This window comes from Pithys albifrons, chromosome 3 (genome assembly GCF_047495875.1).
Source record: "Pithys albifrons albifrons isolate INPA30051 chromosome 3, PitAlb_v1, whole genome shotgun sequence".
NCBI classification, from domain to species: domain Eukaryota; kingdom Metazoa; phylum Chordata; class Aves; order Passeriformes; family Thamnophilidae; genus Pithys; species Pithys albifrons.
The window spans coordinates 47,231,342-47,252,368 of NC_092460.1; the positions used below are offsets into that span (position 1 = coordinate 47,231,342).

The 21,027-nt window shown below is 40.9% G+C and overlaps 1 protein-coding gene across 2 annotated transcripts in view; it reads right to left on the minus strand.

Moving 5' to 3' along the window:
* Positions 1–21,027, minus strand: part of LARGE1 (LARGE xylosyl- and glucuronyltransferase 1) — a 216,455-nt gene that overhangs the window by 25,133 nt on the left and 170,295 nt on the right. For both annotated transcript variants that reach the window (XR_011697439.1, XM_071551666.1), the window contains exons 10-11: positions 8,674–8,837; positions 3,974–4,252 (exon numbers count right to left, since the gene is read on the minus strand). Coding sequence is in view for 1 of the 2 variants with exons in the window: in XM_071551666.1 (XP_071407767.1) it covers positions 3,974–4,252; positions 8,674–8,837 (443 nt within the window). In the remaining variant the exon portion in view is untranslated. The remainder of the gene's footprint in view (positions 1–3,973; positions 4,253–8,673; positions 8,838–21,027) is intronic.

A 21,027-nucleotide genomic window follows, 5' to 3' on the forward strand; every position in this document is an offset into this window, starting at 1 on the left:
GAGAAGAAATCACATTCCATTTTCTTCTGATAACTTGGCTGGTGGTCTGCTTCTTGGACAACCAGTTGAAAATCTAACCTCTTCCTACTAGAAGCAAATTTAACTTTTTATTTTCTGTTGGGTGACTTTTCCTGTTTTGAGTGGGGATGCCATTAATTGGTTGACTGGTTCTGTGATACTTCAAATAGGAAAATTTGCACTGTTGGTGTCGTTAGATATGTGGAATTTAATGTAGGGAACACATTTGGTTGTTTTGCAAACTAGCATGGGTAAAACGTGCAATTCCTTCACTATCCTTATGAGGGCTGTTTGTTTGGATTTAAGTATCTATTTTTCTTTATCTGTCCTTTTCCCCCAAATCCCAAAATAAAGATCTATAATTTTTTGAAAAGTTCTTTTCTTGCTAGTGTTGTCCAGGAAACCATTTCCTGAGTATCTTTGTGTTCAGACCTGGTGTATGTCATTCTGACACAGTGAAGGTTGGGTTAAATTTTAAACCATATTTTTCACAGAGCAGTGAAGAAATGAATCTTAAATCACAAGAGTCTCCTCACAAGTTGAATGAACTGCAGTGTGTTGATATCAATCTTCTTCTCTTTGTACTTCTTTTCCAAAATTAATACAGAATTCTCATCCTCATGGAGGCAGATAGTAGTATCATTCCTATTTCTGGAGGATTGAGAAGCTCAGACACAGAAAGAGTCGCAACTTAATCCTAAAGCACTGGACTCAGGAAAAGAAAAAAGGTAATAAAAAAAAGAGTCCATTAATTCAAATTAACTTCTACCATCAGGACCCGGTAAGTGGTTGGTTGGAGATAACAAACACAGGGTCGCAGAGTCTGTGGTAAGAGTTGTCAATCCACTGTTAAATTCAGTAGAATGCTCTTCCTCTCTGCAAAAGCAATGAATGCATAGTCTACAAAGGCTACGAGCAAATAAAAACCAGTAGGCACAACCTGAACTATGTTTCTTGCTGAGATGCTGAAAAACAACCAGAAATAGTTCACAACTCATGTTGCAGGGGACAGATGTAAAACCTGTGGATAGAGATTGGATGCCAGGTCCCAGTTCGTGCTAAATGTGCCACTGGAAGCAAAGGGCGTATTTTACACAAATGTGTCAGGAAAGAACTTTAATGCTAGCTGTGACAACTGTAGATAAGCAGCCTGTCTAGTTATTTTATGCTAGAAGTCACTGCAGGATGACCCGAACACCTTACTTGCAGCAACTAGAAGGAGCCTTTACCTCTGGGGCAATGACAAGGTGACCTCAGTAACTAATGAGGGAAGGCAACAAAAAACGTTGACTCAGCACTGACCATGAAAGTGTCTGAGTTCCGTAAACAGGAAATCTTTAAATGATACATTTCTTTCCTTTTGTACTTCACAGAATAGTAAGGCAGGACTAAGAAGCTGTTTGATGGAGATAAAAAACATTGAAATGGTCTTACTTAGCACCTGTGAAAAAGCTTAAATAGCACAAATCTAAGTGCTAGACAGATACATACAGGGACAGGTAACCACCAGCTACTACAGCTTCTCCTTCAAAACTGGCCATAACCTTTCACATACGACACATTCAAAGTACGTTGAAAATGTTTTTCAAAACTCCTTTCTTTCTGAGAATGTCTTATCTGCAGAGACACAATATGCAATATATGTAAAACAGAAAACTTGCAGTGAGAGGGACTTGTCTGGCTCATCCTGTGCAAAGTGATGCCTGAAATACCACACTATTTCTATTTGTTTAAGGTTCTTCTATCAGAGGAAATGAAGATGAAACTGTTTGTACATCTCTCTAAAAAACAATTGCTGCCTTCAGATAAATAGCACTAATCAGCTACTTGCAGAGGCAGTGGGAACAGTCAATGCAGAAAGACACAGGGTATCCATATTTAAAATAATCTCATTGCACGTCTCCACTACTTCATTTAGAAAAATCATTATTGAAAAAGCAACAAAAGTCTCTAGTCCACATGCAAAAAAAAAAAATCCACTCCCTCTTTAAAGAGCCAGTAGTAGTAAATTAGCAATTCCCATATTCCCAGGCAAGAGAGAATCACAGAGTTAAGGTGGTATGGGCCTCACAGAAGGCTGTCACAGTAACGCAAAGTCTCAGATACAACAGCTCTGATACAGAATCTGCTTTTTTTATGAAACATCACCAATGGGTGGCATCACTGTGCATTTAATTCTGTAATACATTATCACCATCCAAGAATTATTTCTATGGTTGTAGTATCTCAGGTATATTGTGGTACATCATTGTGACTTCTTTCTTCTTTCTTTCATTGCTAGCTCCCATCAGTGCACTGTGAAGCAGCATGGAAGAACAAGTCGCTTTTTTCAGCACTAAATGCCAGTATCAACATCTGCTATCCTTATTGAGTCCAGCGTTGATCTGAAGACATACAACAGTATGCAACACTAATACTGAAGAACAGAGAAACTAACAACGAGTCTCCCTACATGGTTTCGAGACAGCTAATGTGTGCAAGGGAAATAATTATTTTGGAGTCCTCATAGCACAAGTTGAAAAGAAATGTCCCTAAACTAATGAGAAAACAAGTTAACACACTGTCATAATACTGCAATAATACAACTGATATCCAGTGCCTTAGAAGCCATAGAATGGTTTGGGTTGGAAGGCACTTTTAAAGACCATCTACTCCAACCTCCCTGCAGTGAGCAGGTCCTCAGAGCCCTATCCAACCTGACCTTGAATGTTTCAAGGGATGGGCATCCATCACCTCTCTAGGTAACCTCTTCCAGTGTTCTACCATTCTCATTGCAAAAAACTTCTTTCTTATATCTTATCTAAATCTACCCTCCTTTAGTTTAAAAACATTCCCCTTGTCCTGTCTCAACAGGTTCTGTTAAAATGTTTGTCCTCATCCTTCTCATAAGTCCCCTTTATTTACTAGAAGGCTGTAATAAGGTGTCCCCAGAGCCTTCATTTCTCTAGGCTGAACCTCAACTCTCTGATCCTTTCCTCACAGAAATAGTGAATCTGGCCCCATATGTACCTTGTTAAGCTTTTAAGCCTGAAAAAAAGAAATTCTTCCATGAGTTTATGATACCAGAAGACATATTTTCCTTTACATTCGAAAACCCCGGGCTTATGAACTAAAATGAAACACCTACAGGCAGGCCCTCACTGGAACACTTAGATCAACTTTTACCAAATTAGAACACAGACGAAAAGCAAATCGGGTCAGGACTAAGGAACTGACATCCTCCTGTCTGGCCACAGGGTGTCCTCCTTGCTCTATGCTTTGGCCTCAGATGACCAGCCTCTGCAGGGAAAAAAGGTCTTTATTATAAAAAAGCTCAGTTAATGGATCAGAGGTCTGTATTTTGCTCAGCCCAACCTGGTCACATGCATTATCATACAATGTACACTGATGTTACTCCTCCCAGTTTCCTTACGCCAATTACTTTGCTTTGACAGGTGCTGGCGTTGCAGTCATTTTTTTGAGCTGGTTAGACTCTCGGCCTCTTTTCAAAATAAGGAACTGTATTAAGAGTGTGTCACACGGACAACAAGTTCAGTAACGCTTTGCATGTTTTCTCTGTCACTGACATTAAGAACCAGGGGCGTTGAGAGAAATTGCCTGATTCACAACCTTGCTAATACACAATGGTCTTGGACATTTAATAATTCTTAATCCAGTTCAATTTTCAAATTTATTCTTCTGTAGTACTGAGGGAATTATTCTAATGGCTAACAGGGCTCACATCTAGACCTGAGCTTTTTCTTTCATAATCATATTGCTTTACTCTCAGTGACAGCCCCTTCCTCTACTCTAAAAATTCTTGTGCCTTGCTGTGCATTGTCACATCTCAAACATCTCTAAGTTGCCTATTTCAGATCTGCTTAAACTGCTTTGTTATGGGAGTATTTGAGAAGGGTGGGGTGTGGAAAGGCTGAAATCACAGGTGACAGTGGGAATCCCTCCACTGTCCATTTACCTGAGGTACTCGTAGAGGCCATACATGGGCAAGAAGTCAATGTCTGACAGAAACATGTATGGTGTGCTGATATGTTTCATGGCCACATTCCTTAGCAGATTCACAGGATAGAACTGGCCCTCCTTGTACACGATATGGTAGCCAACATTGTGGCGGCTCATCAGTACTTCCGAGCCCTGAGCGTAGCGCAGAAATTGCTGGGCTTCTGCATCAGAAAGATAGAGTGCCAGGCTGATTGGACCTTCCCAGTGTTTGCAGATGGCTTCAAGCATCTGGAGCCTGAAAGAGGAAGGGTGAGAATAAGAAAAAGCTATCTTCCTGTCCTGGACTTTTGCCTGGGTTCACCTGATCAAATGTAGATATCCTTCTCTAAGTGACGCAGACAGGGGACACTTTATATGCTCTGGAAAGCAATAAATATTTCTACAGCACAATTCAATCTCATCTCAGATGGCAAGTTCATGTCTCCGGGACAGATGGACCGCACTCTAGATATGCCTATTTCAGTGAATCCAAGGGAATGTAAGATGACCCTACCTCAGATACACACATCCACAACTCAGATACCTAGAGCTTGGTGAAATTAAACCATCATTTTCTGCCTAAAGCTTTGATGCTGCAGGAAAACCCACATGAATGAAGGGATACCCAGATATCTGATGGGAGTGTGGAGCAGTTGAAAAGATCTGTCCATGTGGATCTGCTTACAGAATAGAGGTCTCATAATCTTCACCAGTGTCTAGTGCTCAATTCACATTTCAGGTCAAGCCATTCTCACACAGTAACATACTACAGTTTTCTTCAACAAGCTTGTGGAGGATAGAAGAGTACAGTGCCACAGAACATCTTACCTCCTGTTCAGGAAAACCATCCCCAAAGTTTTGTAAGGCAGTTAATAAGATCTAAAAAGCTGCTAAAAGTGACAGGTTAAGTGAATACTGACTTATGTGAATATTTGCATTAACTAGAAGAGGACTCATTATCAGGGAGAGGGCAAACAGATAACACGCTGATAGAAATGGGATTTACTTTTAATAGATAGTAAGGAGGTAAGGAAGGAGTGACATGGCATTGCTCTGGAATATCAAAAGAACATTTCAGACAAAACCATCATTAAAAGTACTAACTTGTGTACATTTTAGCAGTATCTCAAATGTCATTAAATCATTTTCAAAACAGGTCGTATTGATGCATATTTTAAAAAAAATTACAGCACTTACAATACTATTGATGAAAACTACAACAGAAGATTTCATTTGCACACATAAATCAAACCCAGCCTGGTCCAAAATCGTTTAAGCACTTTGGGTAATTTATAGAGAATTGCCTAAAGATTGAAATGTGCCACACAAAAATACAGCAAGGACTGATTACAAAGCCTCTTGAGTTAATACAAAGGGAAATGAGCCTATGCAGCCTAGCCAGATATTCTATTAAAAATTAGGAAGAGAATTATTATCTTGTCTCCATTTCAAAACCCACATTACTGGATTTTTCCTATTAATATTTATATAAGACACAAGAAAAGTTTTCTGCATCTTCATAATCAGAGAAAATAATTTCCCCTTCCTGCTATCTCCCTAAGCTTTACAAAAGAAAGGGATGATATACCAGTAAACACACAGTCTGACAGAACATTAATAGCTATTTCTTGCATTTCTGAATGATCACAATGACATCTAAGATGATATAATAATTTTTCCTTAGAGATGAGATATTACCTTTGTTAGTCTACACTTGATATATTATTTTCTTTTTATCTATTATTGAAACAAAGACTATTATCAGCCTGAAACATACAAAGTCGAAACACAAATTGATAAAAAAAATCTCAGAATCGTGTGACTTTAGACTTCTGATTATGCAAATAGTAAGTACGGAAAATACTTTTGCATTTTTTTAATTTTTCCAACATAGTGGAAATCTGTTAATCAGACTTCAATCCACCAGCATTCAGATTTAGGGCATCCTTTTAAAAATGGAATACTTGCCTAGTAAAAAATGCAGCAAACTGCCTTTTAAGGACTCCATGCCATGGACAAATGGCATACATAATTTAAACAGTGCACCCGACAATGCCTGCAAAGCTTTTCATGATAGCTGAATAGAAACTGGGCTTTGCTGGTATAAGTTTCCAGCTGGACAGCTTAGTACCCTTCAGAATACTCCATTTTGCTGTGTTGGTCTCATTGACAGGCTCCACTTCCATGAGTTTGATACAGGGACTACATGCTAGGTGATGCTCCATCATCTGGTCTCTGTATGTTATTATGACAGTCTCTTTTGACCATAAAACTTAGAATTATGAGTTTCTAAGCACAACATGACCAAATGATTTTGGGTTTTTCTAATGGTCCTGAGGAATGTGTTCCCTTAAGGACTCTAGAGAAAACATACTGCTGTACTGCATAATAATGAGATCATCATTTAGTTGGTAAATTTTTTTGAAGGTCTGTTTCAGCTAAGTGAATTTTTGCTGGAATTCAATTGTTTTGTGACATTCTTGCTTTTATTTTTTTTGTTAAGAATACTCAACTGATTCCCAACTCGTTCTCACCTCAGATTTCAAGTTGTGTATTGCTAATCCAATCTTTCCTTTTCCACATCCTGACTCACATTTTGCTAACTCCTACTCTGATTCCTGACCCCCAGGTACATACCAAGCCTTTAAAAAGGCCTAGCCAAAATATATGCATGAAAACCACAGTGACACAACCAAGCCATTATTGAAGGAAATGCCACGTTGGTATAAAAGATGATAATTAACCAATAATGAACAACAGTGAATGAAGTCTGTTTCAAACCTTCCATCTAAAGACAATAATATTAGCTCCTAAACTGCATCCCTCTCTTCCATTTCCCAAGCCTAAAGGACAGACAAAGTCTGTCACGATAGTCATGTGAATGTCATCTCCAACAGGACTATAACTGGAGATGTTGGAAGTTTTTTTTTTGCTTTTCCTCATCTCAGATAATTTCAAAGAACAATGCAGGAATGCAGTGTACAGCACACTGTTTATGTACATGTCATCTTACATCTGAGACACTATTCTTAAATGTCTACAGCTGCGCTGGAGTAGTTTAATAAAAGTAGTTTAAAAAGACAAAAAAATAAGGCAGTAACTGAAAGATGTGAAAGAAAACAAAGCAGCTAAACAGCTCTTTGGTATGATATTATTTATTGATTTTAGCTGAAAGAAAGTATTTCCAACTCAAATCAATAATTTATAGCAACACATCAGCAAAACAGGGAAGATTTTTCCTGTACTGTATCAGGACGGCTGTTCTTCCTGAATAAAAATGTGTGGTTCTGTCTATCAATAAAAACATGTGCCCCAGTGAGGATCCAGAAAGGGAAACAGATGCTTAGACTTTGCATCAGTGCCAGTGAATCAGCACTGAGCCCCAGCTTATTCTTTTGAATTAAATTCTGAGGGGAAAATATACCATGTGCACACATCAGCTTTACTAATTTACTGTGGCACTCGCTCAGGGTCTGGCTTAATTTATTTCAGTTTTTTACTCAAACGTTTGTGAACACTTAAGAAATGTTTCCTCAATTAAAAATCAATAGAACAGACACTGATGCACACAGCAAATCATAACACAATGTGCAGGATGCAGTGCTGAGGCACCAGTGGAACAGAATACTCCTTGTTCATTTTTGTTTATTTTTAAAACAGACTGTAAATGTTTTGCTGATCTCAATTCCTGTAACCCTCCCGGAATATTGCTAACCTTCTACTGTGTTATTCACAGGTCACGTTGTATTCTGTATGTGCTATGCTAAAGGGAATAATCAGTTTCTGGCTAATATTCAAGGAGCTCGGATTTGTTTTGCAACACACTCTGGTAGCAGTAGCTACAGAGTTTAGACTAAATTGGAACTGAGAAGCTGGAGAAAAAAGGAGACTGACAATTTCAAAATTTCACAAAGCTACCTGATCCGGACTGCACGTTCAGAGCTTCTGAAAAATGACAACTAATTGCAATGGGGGGAATCAGAAAGGTGCAGGTGGAACTTGTCATGAAATGGAATTTTTTCCCTCAAAATGAAATATCAGTTAAATTCCACTTTAGATGAGACCTAAAAGCTGCAACGTTCTTATGAAAATCAACATTTGTATAAAGATGAAATGACTTTGCTCAAATGGAGATTTTTCATTTCACACTGGCACATTAAAAAAATGTATAATTTTCAACTTCCTTATTTGAAACTAAAATGTTTAGTTCTGATCCTCACTGTAAGAAAAACAACTGATTGAAATTTTCTGCAAGAAAAATACCAGTGAAAGCAAAACTAACATCCTCTAGTGAGGAAATACCATATGTAGAAAATTCGTCAGCTACAACTGCTTGCCTAATTCTATTACAAACATCTAATTTTTTTTCTGAGATGCTGCAAACCTCAATACAGTGTAATGCCTGACAATCCTGACAAGTAACGATGCCTGCAGTTCCAGTATTCAGACTCACATGAACTCTACTCACACTCATGTGTGCACTGCAGCACTGAAATCTGGATACATGTCTGGTATTTACTTGCACTACTCCTAATTCAAGAAAGGTCTTCACAATACAACATCCAAATTTCTATGAAAGTGCATTTTCTCTCTCTCCAAAGCATTATACAATTAGATTTCTCTGTAAGAATTTATTAATTGTCTCACACTTCCATATGAACAAGAGATTCTCCCTACCTGTCCATGGAAAGTTGTGCCACCAGTGTCACATCAGTGTTGTCTGATGCAGGCTCGTATTCGTAATGTAGAAAATACAAATGAGTGCGATGGACGGTGAAACGTTCTCGACGAAATTCATAGCACAAGTCATCCTCGTCCAGCTCAGACAGCTGTTTCTGGAGCTGTAAGGAAAGAGTGGACATAAAGAGAAGTTCTTCGTAATTATTTTAGCAAATCAGGGAGAATGAACAGGCTGGGAACTTGCAGCATGATGCAATGGGGAATGGAAGTGGAACATACAGAGTAGTGGGTTTTTTCCAAGCCTCACAAGTCACTGGTCAGGAGATTAGAGGAAAGGACTTGCAAGTAAATTCATAACAGAAAAACCATTGTATTATGGTCTATATATTTTATCTATTATCTCTACTACATACTTTTGACATCCAGAGTAGCAATGAAAAAGTGAACAATCACAAGCTGAATAATTGCAAAGTTTCAGAGTTAATGCTCAAACGTGATGCATAATTTCATCCTTACTAGAAGCAGTTTTTCAAAGTACTCACAGACATCCTCCACTAGACAACACTCAGCAGCAGATTAAGACTGCATGTGCTGCACTGAGCAATTCCCATTCTGCTACCTCTGTTGGAGAGCAGTAACTGCTGCCAGCAGCATGGACAGACAGCTGGTAAAGTAACATCTTTAACTGATCATTACTCCATCTCTTCAGATTTATGTAACTGCACTACTTCAATTTTGCAAGGAAAATCAACTACTGAAGTGTCAGAATTAAGCATACATTTTTAATGGGATTTATGCTTCCGGATACCTAGTTTGAGAAATCTGCAGGATGGTAGATTGGCAGAGAATAGGTCACTTACTGGCTCCCTTGAAAACCAAGCCCCTCCAAAGTCAAAATGGGCATCTCAAAGCAATCTAATCCCAAATCTCTCAGACATGTAGCTTTAAGAGAATAAAAGTTTAGCTCTGAAAAAAGGTGGACCTGAAAAATAGACCAAAAGTCTATTCAGCTGGCCAATTCCATTCCTGAACTAAATATTTCAGGGGTTAGACTACATGAACATTAAAGGGTTCCTTCCAACTCAAACTATTCTATGATTTTAAAGCCAAACATCTAGCTAAGCTATTTAAAACACATTAATGTAAAAGGAAAAAACAGTCATACCTGCTGTAAAATGTAATGAAGATCAAAATTTTTTATGTTCTTAACATGTGAAATTGAGTTCTATTTCTGTTGCTCTAAAATGTAGGTTACTAATAAAGATAAAATTTTTATGTTTAATTTTTCAAAAGTATCCTGTAATAAGAATAGTAAATGAGTAAAATATTCATCAGCAAATGAGAAAAATATTTGTTTTATATGACTTTTACAACTTTTGACAAAAATTATGGTGTACCTCAAAACTGTTTCATGCAAAAGATTATTGAATTATAGACAAATTTTTGTCTTGCTAAGAATGATTTAAAGTCATTGTTTCACCATCTTCAAGAAAAAAAAATTGGAAAATGTAGGTATTTTTTGTTCTAATACTATGTTAAGAAGAAAAACTGTTGTTCTTGGAACTATAAGCATAATGGTTGCCATCAACAATAATGCTTACAACTGAATGCTTTCCTGTGAAGGTTGATGGAATAATTCCTGATATTTTCCTGTACATCCCTCCATAATCTTCTTCTGAATACTGGAAATAACAACTTTGATTTCAATGAGTTTTGGATCAGGCTGTCATTTTTCTGTGCTATTGTTCTGCACAGATCTTAAAACATCTGTCAAGAGGGACTGCTTTTAGAAAGACAGAGTCCGAATCTTGACAAATCTTTACTCAGGCAGAACTTCTATTGAAATCAAGATCTCTTTAGGTAGAACAGAAATCAGGAGTTCTTTTACTTATCCTTCATTCTTCCAGCTTTAGAAATCATCATTCAGCGGAGCCTGCCTTTTATTTTCAAAGCCATATTCAAACAATATTTGAATTAAACTCAATATTTACAACAATGACTGGAAAGCATATAACATCTTTCTGTTTCTTTCTTGAAAAGGGACATTATTATGCCCTTAACAGAATTATCAAGGAGATGAATGAAATTCAAAGGGCTAAAACAACAGCAACGCACATTTTAGGGAGACTTTATTATCCTGCTGTATGTACAAATGACCATGCTGCAAGTTTTTAATTGCACAGCAGTTATTAAACAGGCTATCACTGAGTAATTATCAGATTGCATTTGGGTTGAAAGTTAAGAGGTTATAAATACTTAGGAGTTCAAGAATAACATTTGGAGCTAAATTATGGCTTTGTGCTCTACTGAGCCCTGGGCTGGGGAAGAGGAGGAGACACAGCTTTTTAGAGACCCCACCATTCTGATGGTGAAACTCATCAAGTCACCAAGTTGGTGATGGAGGTGAAGGAGATGCAAACAGCAGAAGTTCCCTTCTGCTACAGGGAAAAGGAAATCTTGCTTTCCATTGCTTTTTGTAGGGTCAGGGTTTTGTTTCTGTCCTTTGTGTCCAAAAAAGGGCAACAAAGCTGCTGAAGGGTCTAGAACACGTCTTATGAGAAGTGGCCGAGGGAACTGCGGTTGTTTAGCCTGGAGAAAAGGAGGTTCCCAGACGACCTCATTGCTCTCTACCTGAGGGAGGTTGTAGTGAGGTGGGGGTTGATCTCTTGCCATGTCTCAAATGAAAGGATGAGAGGAAATGGCCTTAAATTGTGTCAGAGGAGGTTTGGATTAGATATTGGTAAAGCTTTTTTCCCTGAATGGCTGGCCGTTGGAATATGTTGGTCAGGGAGGCAGTGGAGCCACCATCTCTGGAAGTGTTCAAGAAGTGTCTGGATGTGGCACCTGGGGTTATGGTTTAGGGGTGATTATGGTGGTGCTGGCTTGGCAGTTGAACTGGATGATCTTGACGGTCTCTTCCAACCTTGAATATTCTGTGATTCTGTCCTGTCAGACTTCTAAGACTGAAGCCCTGCTGACAGTCTGAGAGGTTCTCCCTGTCGCTTCCCATGACACGTGCTCAGTACCATATGTAGTACTGGGACCCAAGAGAAGAGGTGAGACGGCTGTGTCCATATCCCCTGGGAGAGAGCAGTCCCCAGAAAGACTGTGGGCATGATATGCTCTGACTCGCCCCAGCCAGTGCCCGCAGCACCCTCCCCTTGAGTGTAGTCAGGCTGCCAGGGAGAAACACCAGCATAAGCTGTCTGAGAACCCTGGATAATACATGGGCACCACTTGGCAGGATCAGACACACATGTCCATCACCACATCGCTGGAATGCTTGTGCAATCCTTGCCTGCTCATTTCATGAGGCTGAACTGCAAGGCAGCCTCAGGAGTCACGCTCTGCAGGCTGGGCAAATGCAGTAGGGTGTGCCCCTTCAGGTCGGACAACCAGCACAGCAGGGCTGTGATTTGCCCTGTGGCATTGTCACTGGATAAGCAGTGTGCATTATGGATGGATGGGCCTATCCCACCATGGTGAGGCAACAGCACTGGAATGCAATAGCATGTGATTACATACATGAAAATTCCTCTCCAACTGAAAGCAGTGCTGGAAATACCAGGCACTCTGGATTTAGTCCAGCAAAACCCGTAAGAACACAAGCTATCTCACTGAAGCTAATGGTGTGACATGGAGAAATTATAAGGACCAACAGCTCGGTGCTGCAGTTTCATGCAGTTTAAAAGCCTTTTCCCCCTCTCTCACTCATATATACATTCAGATAACCATGCCCCAGTATCACATACACATATAAAGACTGCTTGCTTCCCCTCTACTGAGGGTACACATACCACCTAGAATTACATACTGCACACAGTCATGTGCCATATTTTACACACATATTTGAAATGAAAAATGTTAAATATGCAAAACATTCAAAATTGTCTAAGACACACACATATCCTTACATTTATCTCTGAGTTGCCTCATGCTTTTTTTTGTTGCATCATCACATAAAATTTCTCTAATGATACAATCTTATTTACAGCATGCATATTAAGTGGATTCTTTATTTAAAGGCAAAGAACTTGTAGCTTGGCTTAAAGTTTGCTCCCACATTTTGTCTTCTTGAAAAGATTGTGTTTATAATGGGAATGCTGACAGATATATGCTAGCAGATGCTTACTTAAACACAGTGCACCATCAAAATAAGGACCTTAATATAATCTGGATTTGATAAAAAGATGGCATCCCCATTATGGACCCCTCCATTATATTTCTAATGATATGCCTAATACAGCAAAGACTTCTAAACTTTAGAGGGACCACGTGCATTCTTGTGAGTAAGTACCTGCTTAGCCTAAGATTTTCTCTTTCTACAAGAGCTTCAATGCTAAGACCATTTGCCACTGAGCATGTGGGAAATGTTACCTCTAGGAAACAGCATCAAAACTGAAAAATGTATTATTTTCAGACTGTGTATGGTAGAGATTCTCTTAGGAAATACTATAGTGGGAAACAACACATGTTTTCATTAGCACTGTAATGCTGCTTATTTCAGAAATAAAAATGGCAGCCATGACATGCATAGTGCCAAAACAAAGAGACAAACACATAGAGAAATATGGGCTAAATTACTTCTCTGGGCAAGCAGCTGTGGCAGGGGATGAGGTTCCACATCAGGAAAAGTAGTGTTTGAAGCCAGGCTGGCCAGAGAGGTGTGACAGGCCAGAAGGTATTCAACTCTACCATAGATCATCATATTCCAGGTCTACCTGTTTAATACATTTCTATGAAATAAGGTGTTTACTATCCATATGAGAGATGATAGCCCCATATGATGCATGGCAACACAACATGTACCTTTCACTGGCAAACTGGTTAGCCTGCTCATAAATATTTCTCACTAAGGCTGTTCTTAGAGTAAAAAAAGTTGTGATTAGATTAATTTTTTTTCTGAACTGCTGTGCCACAGAAACAATTTACTTCCCTCCAAAATCTGGAGGACTTCATCTCAGAAGAGACCAATTAAAAATCCAGGATCAGAAGTATGTTCACAGGTATTAGATATTAAAAAAAAAATCAAAGCCAACCAACAAACAATGTTATGTCTAGAGGCTATTTGGATCTTGGGGAAGGGGATAAACCCCCTAGGCATCTCTCTCTCATCAAATGTTCAAGGTGAGGTGACACTAGGCTTAAGTCACTCACTCAGTATCACACTACCAACAGGAACTGAGCAGCTTAGATGAAAACTCTGCACTTTCAGATCATCTTCTCTTTTCCCAGGTGTGTGCAGTAAAGTTTCATAGCACAGAATCAACTCAGCTTAGCCACTGAAATGAAAACTAACACCAGTCCAGGATGTAACTGTAATCTGGTTATAAACTTCAGCAGTTTCTTTTCTCATGTGTAGCTGTCCCATTTCCCACCAGTAAGCAATTTGGATTGCAACATTTAGCACTTTTACGGTGTGTAAATTAACAGTTCCCTTTAGCATGGCATAAACAAAGCAGATGATGATGAAGAGAGGGAAAAGCATTCATTGAGTCTTGTTTTGGATGACCCACATAAAGTACTTCTGGCTTCCCCAATGATTAGCAATAAAAGCCAGACTAATCCCATGTCAATTAAACTTTTATTCCTCCCACACCATAACATTTTGTACATTTGCTATGGGTCAAATGTAGTCCTCAGCAAAACAAAGCTGTTCTAAGGACAAAGAGGGTAGTGCCTCCTACCTGGCAAGAGGAATTTTATTGCAGCATGTAAATCTGTTAATAGTCTTGCTCAATGGAAATGATGGCTTATCCTGACTGCAAATATTCAACACAACTATGAACCCAATTTTTAGGCATGTGTAATATCTTAGACAGTTCTGTACGTATGAAGTACAGCTTTCTTTGATCTTAGCTGCAGATGTCAGATCTTGGCAGTCCTCTGCATCTCCTTTCCCCAGGTCCCTGACAAACCTTCTTGGGTGAGCTGTTCCCAGACCTCCCTTGCAGCACAGTTTCTTGATAGGTAGGTCTTCTTACTTTTATTTCCCTAGATCATCCTTAGACCCATTCTTTCCTGTGTGGCAAGTTCTATAGTCTAAGTCAGTCCCAATTGTGTTTCTCCCATGGTCCCTATTCAAGTAGTTTGCTAGCTCTCTGTATCTACAGGCACCCAGCAGTCCTTCCCTCTTCCTGGTCCAAACACTATCTTCAAAAGTTAAGTCTCAATTAACCCTTTCCTTTTTTTCTTTGATCTAGATTTCCTCTCTTTTATATGTGAATTTGGATTTTTTTTTTCCTCCCTACTGTCTGGACATCACTGAGGGCAACGGATGTCCCTCAGAACAGAGACCAAAATACAGGTTCCTGCTCTCTGCTCTATTGTCTAGTCAGAAACTGGCATGGAGCATTTAGAAGAAACAGTCTTTGTCCAGGTCCCCTGCCTGCAGCGTGTTCAACCCTGCTGTGTCACTGGGATATGTATAATCTGGTCAAACATTATCCATGCACACTTCTAAGAGTCTCCAGAGTCTGAGCTTCCTTGAAGAGAAAGGAAACACTGTGTGTACACAATGTGTAAACCATGGTTTTTCAGCATTATAATGTGCCTGAGTTTTCACCAGATTGACAAAAGACATGTTCCTGGCCCAAAAGTCTTGCTCTTCTCTAAGGTATGGAGCATTTCCACAAAGAGGTCAGCAGAATTTGTGGTGTGGGCAAACCTCCAAGCTTTTCCCCCATGTTTCACTTCAAAATACGTGAGAAAAGGAATAAATGCATAATATCATGACAAAAAAATTCCCAGTCCATATGATCCCCCATCTAGCAATATTACAAACAGTTGAAAGCAGTATAATGACAATTTTCAGGCAAGTAACAGGATGGGATACCAGCTTAGTATTTAATAAGTTATAGTAATAGAAACAACATAGATAGGGAAGTCAGGATTTCACCTCCAAACTACCATACACCATCTGTTACTACTAGAGAAATACTATGACATCACAAAATAGTAACTTTAAATCCCCATTCGACAAATGAAGCAGTATTGTGAAATTCAGAAGGAGCAAAGGGTACTCAAAGCATCAGTCTGACTGCAAGTTCAGAGCTGTGATACTGAGTTGGAAGCTCCCTTTGCATGCTATTTTTAGTCATTGAAAAATTTCTAAATTTGTCAGTAGAGTTTATACTGTGTGACACATTGCTAGAATCTCCTGCAATTCTGGTGGACACTGTAAGTTGGCATGCACAGCCTTTTGCTAATATTAAGAATCTTTGGTTTTGCAGAAAAAAACTAAGTAAAAACATATTTAGTACCTAAGTACACATATAAAAAGCATGTTCAACTTGACTGTTTTACACTGTTGTATTGTTGATTTGAAAATTTTAAAAGAAAAACTTGCAGACATTTTTTCTCCTGTGTTTTCTCAAAGTCTTCTTTAGTGGCGATATATTGTCCTTTTCTTAAACTGAATTAAATCAGTGATACACTTCCCACAGATCTTGCTCTGGGCTTTGGATCAGGACACAGGCTTCACTAATGGGAGACATCCCATTCAACCTTCAGATTTAATGCTTTGGCAGAAGTACTTGGTGAGAAGCTGTCTGCAGGAAAGAAGTTTTATGAGAATGCTAAAAGGTTGAGTGTGTGCCTCTGTTCTGAACAATTGAGCTCATTGCCAGGTCTCTCAGAAAGTGCTTCTGCTGTCGGACTGTTGAGGAACAGCAGGTGCCAACCGCCACCACAACAGTGCACCGTCGGCAATACCGAACGAACCGCGATGCTGTGATTCCCATCTATAAGATGATCCGTGAACTGGAGAGCCAAGGGGTGGTCAGCAAAACCCACTCACCCTTCAACAGCCCCATCTGGCCTGTGCGTAAGTCTGGTGGAGAATGGAGATTGACTGTGGACTATCGTGGCTTGAATGAAGTTACCCCACCGCTGAGTGCCGCTGTGCTGGACATGCTGGAGCTCCAGTACGAGCTGGAGTCCAGGGCAGCAAAGTGGTATGCCACTATTGACATTGCTAATGCATTCTTCTCCATTCCTCTGGCACCAGAGTGCAGGTCACAGTTTGCTTTTACGTGGAGGGGCGTGCAGTACACCTGGAACCAACTACCCCAGGGGTGGAAACACAGTCCCACCGTCTGTCATGGACTGATCCAGACTGCACTGGAGAAGGGTGAGGCTCCAGAACACCTGCAATACATTGATGACATCATTGTGTGGGGGGACACAGCAGAAGAGGTTTTTCAGAAAGGAAAGAAAATAATCCAGATTCTTCTGGGAGCTGGCTTTGCCATCAAACGGAGTAAGGTTAAGGGACCAGCCCAAGAGATCCAGTTCCTGGGAGTGAAGTGGCAGGATGGATGCCGTCAGATTCCAACAGAAGTCATCAATAAGATCACAGCAATGTCTCCACCTACCAGCAAAAAGGAAACACAAGCCTTCCTGGGTGCCATAGGGTTCTGGAGAATGCATATCCCAGCATACAGTCAGATCGTAAGCCCTCTCTACTTGGTAACCTGTAAGAAGAATGATTTCCACTGGGGCCCTGAGCAGCAACAAGTCTTTGACCAGATCAAGCATGAGATTGCTCAGGCTGTAGCCCTTGGACCAGCCAGGACAGGACCAGACATACAGAACGTGCTCTACTCCGCCGCCAGGAATAATGGCCTGTCTTGGAGCCTTTGGCAGAAGGTGCCTGGTGAGACTCGAGGCCGACCACTTGGATTCTGGAGCCGAGGCTACAGAGGATCTGAAGCCAACTATACCCCCACAGAGAAAGAGATCCTAGCCGCCTATGAAGGAGTTCAAGCCGCCTCAGAGGTGATTGGCACAGAAGCACAGCTCTTTCTGGCACCTCGACTATCAGTGATGAAGTGGATGTTGTCAGGACAGGCTGCCTCTGCACATCACACCACTGATGCCACCTGAAGCAAGTGGATTGCCCTGATTACGCAGCGCGCCCATATAGGAAAATCAAATCGCCCTGGGATCCTGGAAATCATCACAAACTGGCCTGAAGGTGAAAATTTTGGTCTAGCAGATGAAGAGGAAGAGCAGGTGACACGTGCGGAAGAAGCTCCACTATACAATCAATTGCCAGAAGAAGAAATACGCTACGCCCTCTTCACCGATGGCTCCTGTCGCATTGTAGGGACTAATTGCAAATGGAAAGCAGCTGTATGGAGTCCCACTCGACAAGTTGCAGAAGCTACTGAAGGAGAAGGTGGGTCAAGTCAGTTTGCAGAGCTTAAAGCCGTGCAGTTGGCCCTGGACATTGCTGAACGAGAGAAATGGCCAAAGCTTTACCTCTACACTGACTCATGGATGGTGGCCAACGCTCTCTGGGGATGGTTAGACCGATGGAAGAAAACCACTTGGAAACGCAGAGGGAAACCCATTTGGGCTGCTGATATATGGCAAGACATCGCCACCCGAGTAGAGAAGCTGATTGTGAGAGTCCGCCACGTAGACGCACACGTGCCCAAAAATCAGGCCAATGAGGAACATCTCAACAACCAACACGCAGACCGAGCTGCGCAAGTGAAAGTATCACAGACAGATCTGGACTGGCAGCACAAGGGAGAGCTGTTCTTGGCTCGATGGGCCCATGATGCCTCGGGCCATCAGGGCAGAGATGCCACTTATAAATGGGCACGAGACTGAGGGGTGGATTTAACCATTATCTCTCAGGTTATCCATGACTGTGACACATGTGCTGCCATTAAGCAGGCTAAGAGAGTGAAGCCCCTATGGTATGGTGGACGCTGGGATAAGTATAAGTATGAGGAGGCCTGGCAGGTTGACTACATCACACTGCCACAGACCCGCCAAGGCAAGCGCTATGTGCTCACCATGGTGGAAGCAACCACAGGGTGGCTGGAGACACACCCAGTGCCTCACGCCACTGCCCGGAACACCATCCTAGGCCTGGAAAAACAAGTCTTGCGGTGACACGGCACCCCAGAGTGAATTGAGTCAGATAATGGAACTCATTTCAAGAACAGCTTAATTGCTACCTGGGCGAGAGAACATGGCATTGAGTGGGTGTATCATATCCCCTACCATGCACCAGCTGCCGGGAAAGTTGAACGGTGTAATGGACTGTTGAAAACCACTCTGAAGGCGTTGGGTGGAGGAACTTTCAAACACTGGGATCAACACTTAGCAAAGGCTACATGGCTAGTCAACACTAGAGGCTCTGTCAATCGAGCTGGTCTTGCCCAATCAGAACCCCTTCACACTGTAGGTGGAGATAGAGTCCCTGTAATACACCTGAGAGGTATGCTAGGGAAAACAGTCTGGATTAACCCTGCCTCAGGCAAAGGCAAACCCATTCGTGGGGTTGTCTTTGCTCAAGAATCTGGTTCCACCTGGTGGGTGATGCAGGAAGATGGAGAGACACGATGTATACCTCAAGGGGAACTTATCTCTGGGTAAACGACTTATATTACTGTATTTGTAAACATTTAAATATTTGAAAGAAAATTTAAGTTTAATGTAGAGTATTGGCATGGAAGAGAATTTAGGGGTGGATAATGTTTTAGTTTGGGATTATTATGTAAATTCTCTCCCCTGCCACTAACTGCCCATGCCAGCAGTTAACAAAAGAAGTAGTTAACTACTGATCACTTGGATGGGGGCAGGTTTGTCTCTTTTGTTTTTTTGGGGACATCTTTTTCTTCTTAGCTCCGTGGAAGGCAGGAGCGGTGGCTGCCGAGGAGAGAAGTGGCTCTGCTGGCACTGCTGGGGCTTCTGGCTGAGCTGCTGTTTTTTTCTCCTCGCCGTGGCTGTTTCTCCCGGTTCCTGCATCTGGGATCCCGGCCTCTGTTGCAGTCTGACCACCGCCTGCACTGACCACTGTCTGCACCGTCACAGCCTGCCCGCCCCGGCTGGGGCAGTGACCCAGGAGAGAGAGGTTTGCAGCTGCTTTTGCAGGACACGTGGTGGTTCCCCATTTTCAGGTTTTTTTTCCTTCATCTGGGACAAGAGACACAGAGTTCATCTGAGAGCTAACTACTCGTCTGTCTCGCTGGAGAGGGACTGGGAACTACTGGGAACTCACTCCGCAGCCAGCCGGACTGTGACATTTCACACTGCTTAAGTATAACTTTTCCTCCTGGAGGAAAACCTGCTGGGTTTTGTTTTTGGTTTTTTTTCTTTCTCTTGTGGTGTTGGGGAAGTGGTTTGCACTAGTCTGTTTATATATAGCAGTTAAGAACAGTTATCCTTCTTCTATTAAAATTCCTTTTTTCTTAAATTTGATAAAGAGTGGCATGATTATTGTGGAGAAGGCCCCCTCCCCTGCTTGTGGGTAAACATTTTTGTTTTTTTCCCCTCAAACCAAGACAGCATGGTACACACATACAAGCAATTTCACATAAACAGAAAGATTACCCCAATCTGTACTTTTTTTTGCCTCAAATATTTCAGTTTCAGAGCCCTATCTGTCCTATTCATTCCAATTTGCAGTGGTTTGGAACCTAGTAACAGTCCTGTTTAGTGCAGCTGAGGATTGACATCTGACCAGAAAGGACTGTTCAGTACAATAACCAAAGGCTGACTTCAGACCTCTTAAAATTCACCCTGTGATACTGTACTTTCTTAACAAACATTAGAAAAAGAGAAGTACTAATCTTTCCACATGCATATAGACATAGTATATATTTAAGCATACATGCGTTCTCAGGCATACACAGAGGAAGAGTGAGAGAGATTAAATGAGGTCCAACTACCTTTTAAACTAATGCCCCTTTACTTCTCTCTGGCACTGTAAAGAGTCCTTAAAAAGGGAAGATACATAATTTACATTCATTTTAAGGCCATCTCAGTACTGATGAGAAGTATAAAGGAACTTTAGAAAAGTAAAATCAGTGCAACAGTACCCACTGCCACACTTCCTTTTCACATTTTACAGGTATTTGCATTACAAATGAGATGCCTTAATTACAGGTCGAATTGTAAATAAAGCATCACTGGAAATATTAAACTGCAGGGAAACAATGGCTGGTATATTGTAACAAGACTTTAAGGGTAGCTTCTGATACAGCCAGACTGTGAGTGAGACCAAGCCATTTGTTCTTCCACAACAGGGCTCGGTGCACTTTGTGCTAAAGTAATTCTCTCCTGTTGTAAGTCCAGCAGCGCTGCCCTAACATTTTGTCCACTGGTCCACAGTGCAGAGAAGCACAGGCAACTGAAGGAGCACCTTTTCCCGCATACATTGCCTCACATAGTAAAATGCAATTGTGTTTTGGGGATGCCAGTCTCAAGTCTCAATTCAGAGAAGAAATGGAAAATAATATATATAAAAAAAGATAATACAAAAAGCAATTCCTACCTCATATACACTTAATAGAAATGATAGCCTTTTATGTAACACACATGCTTATGATT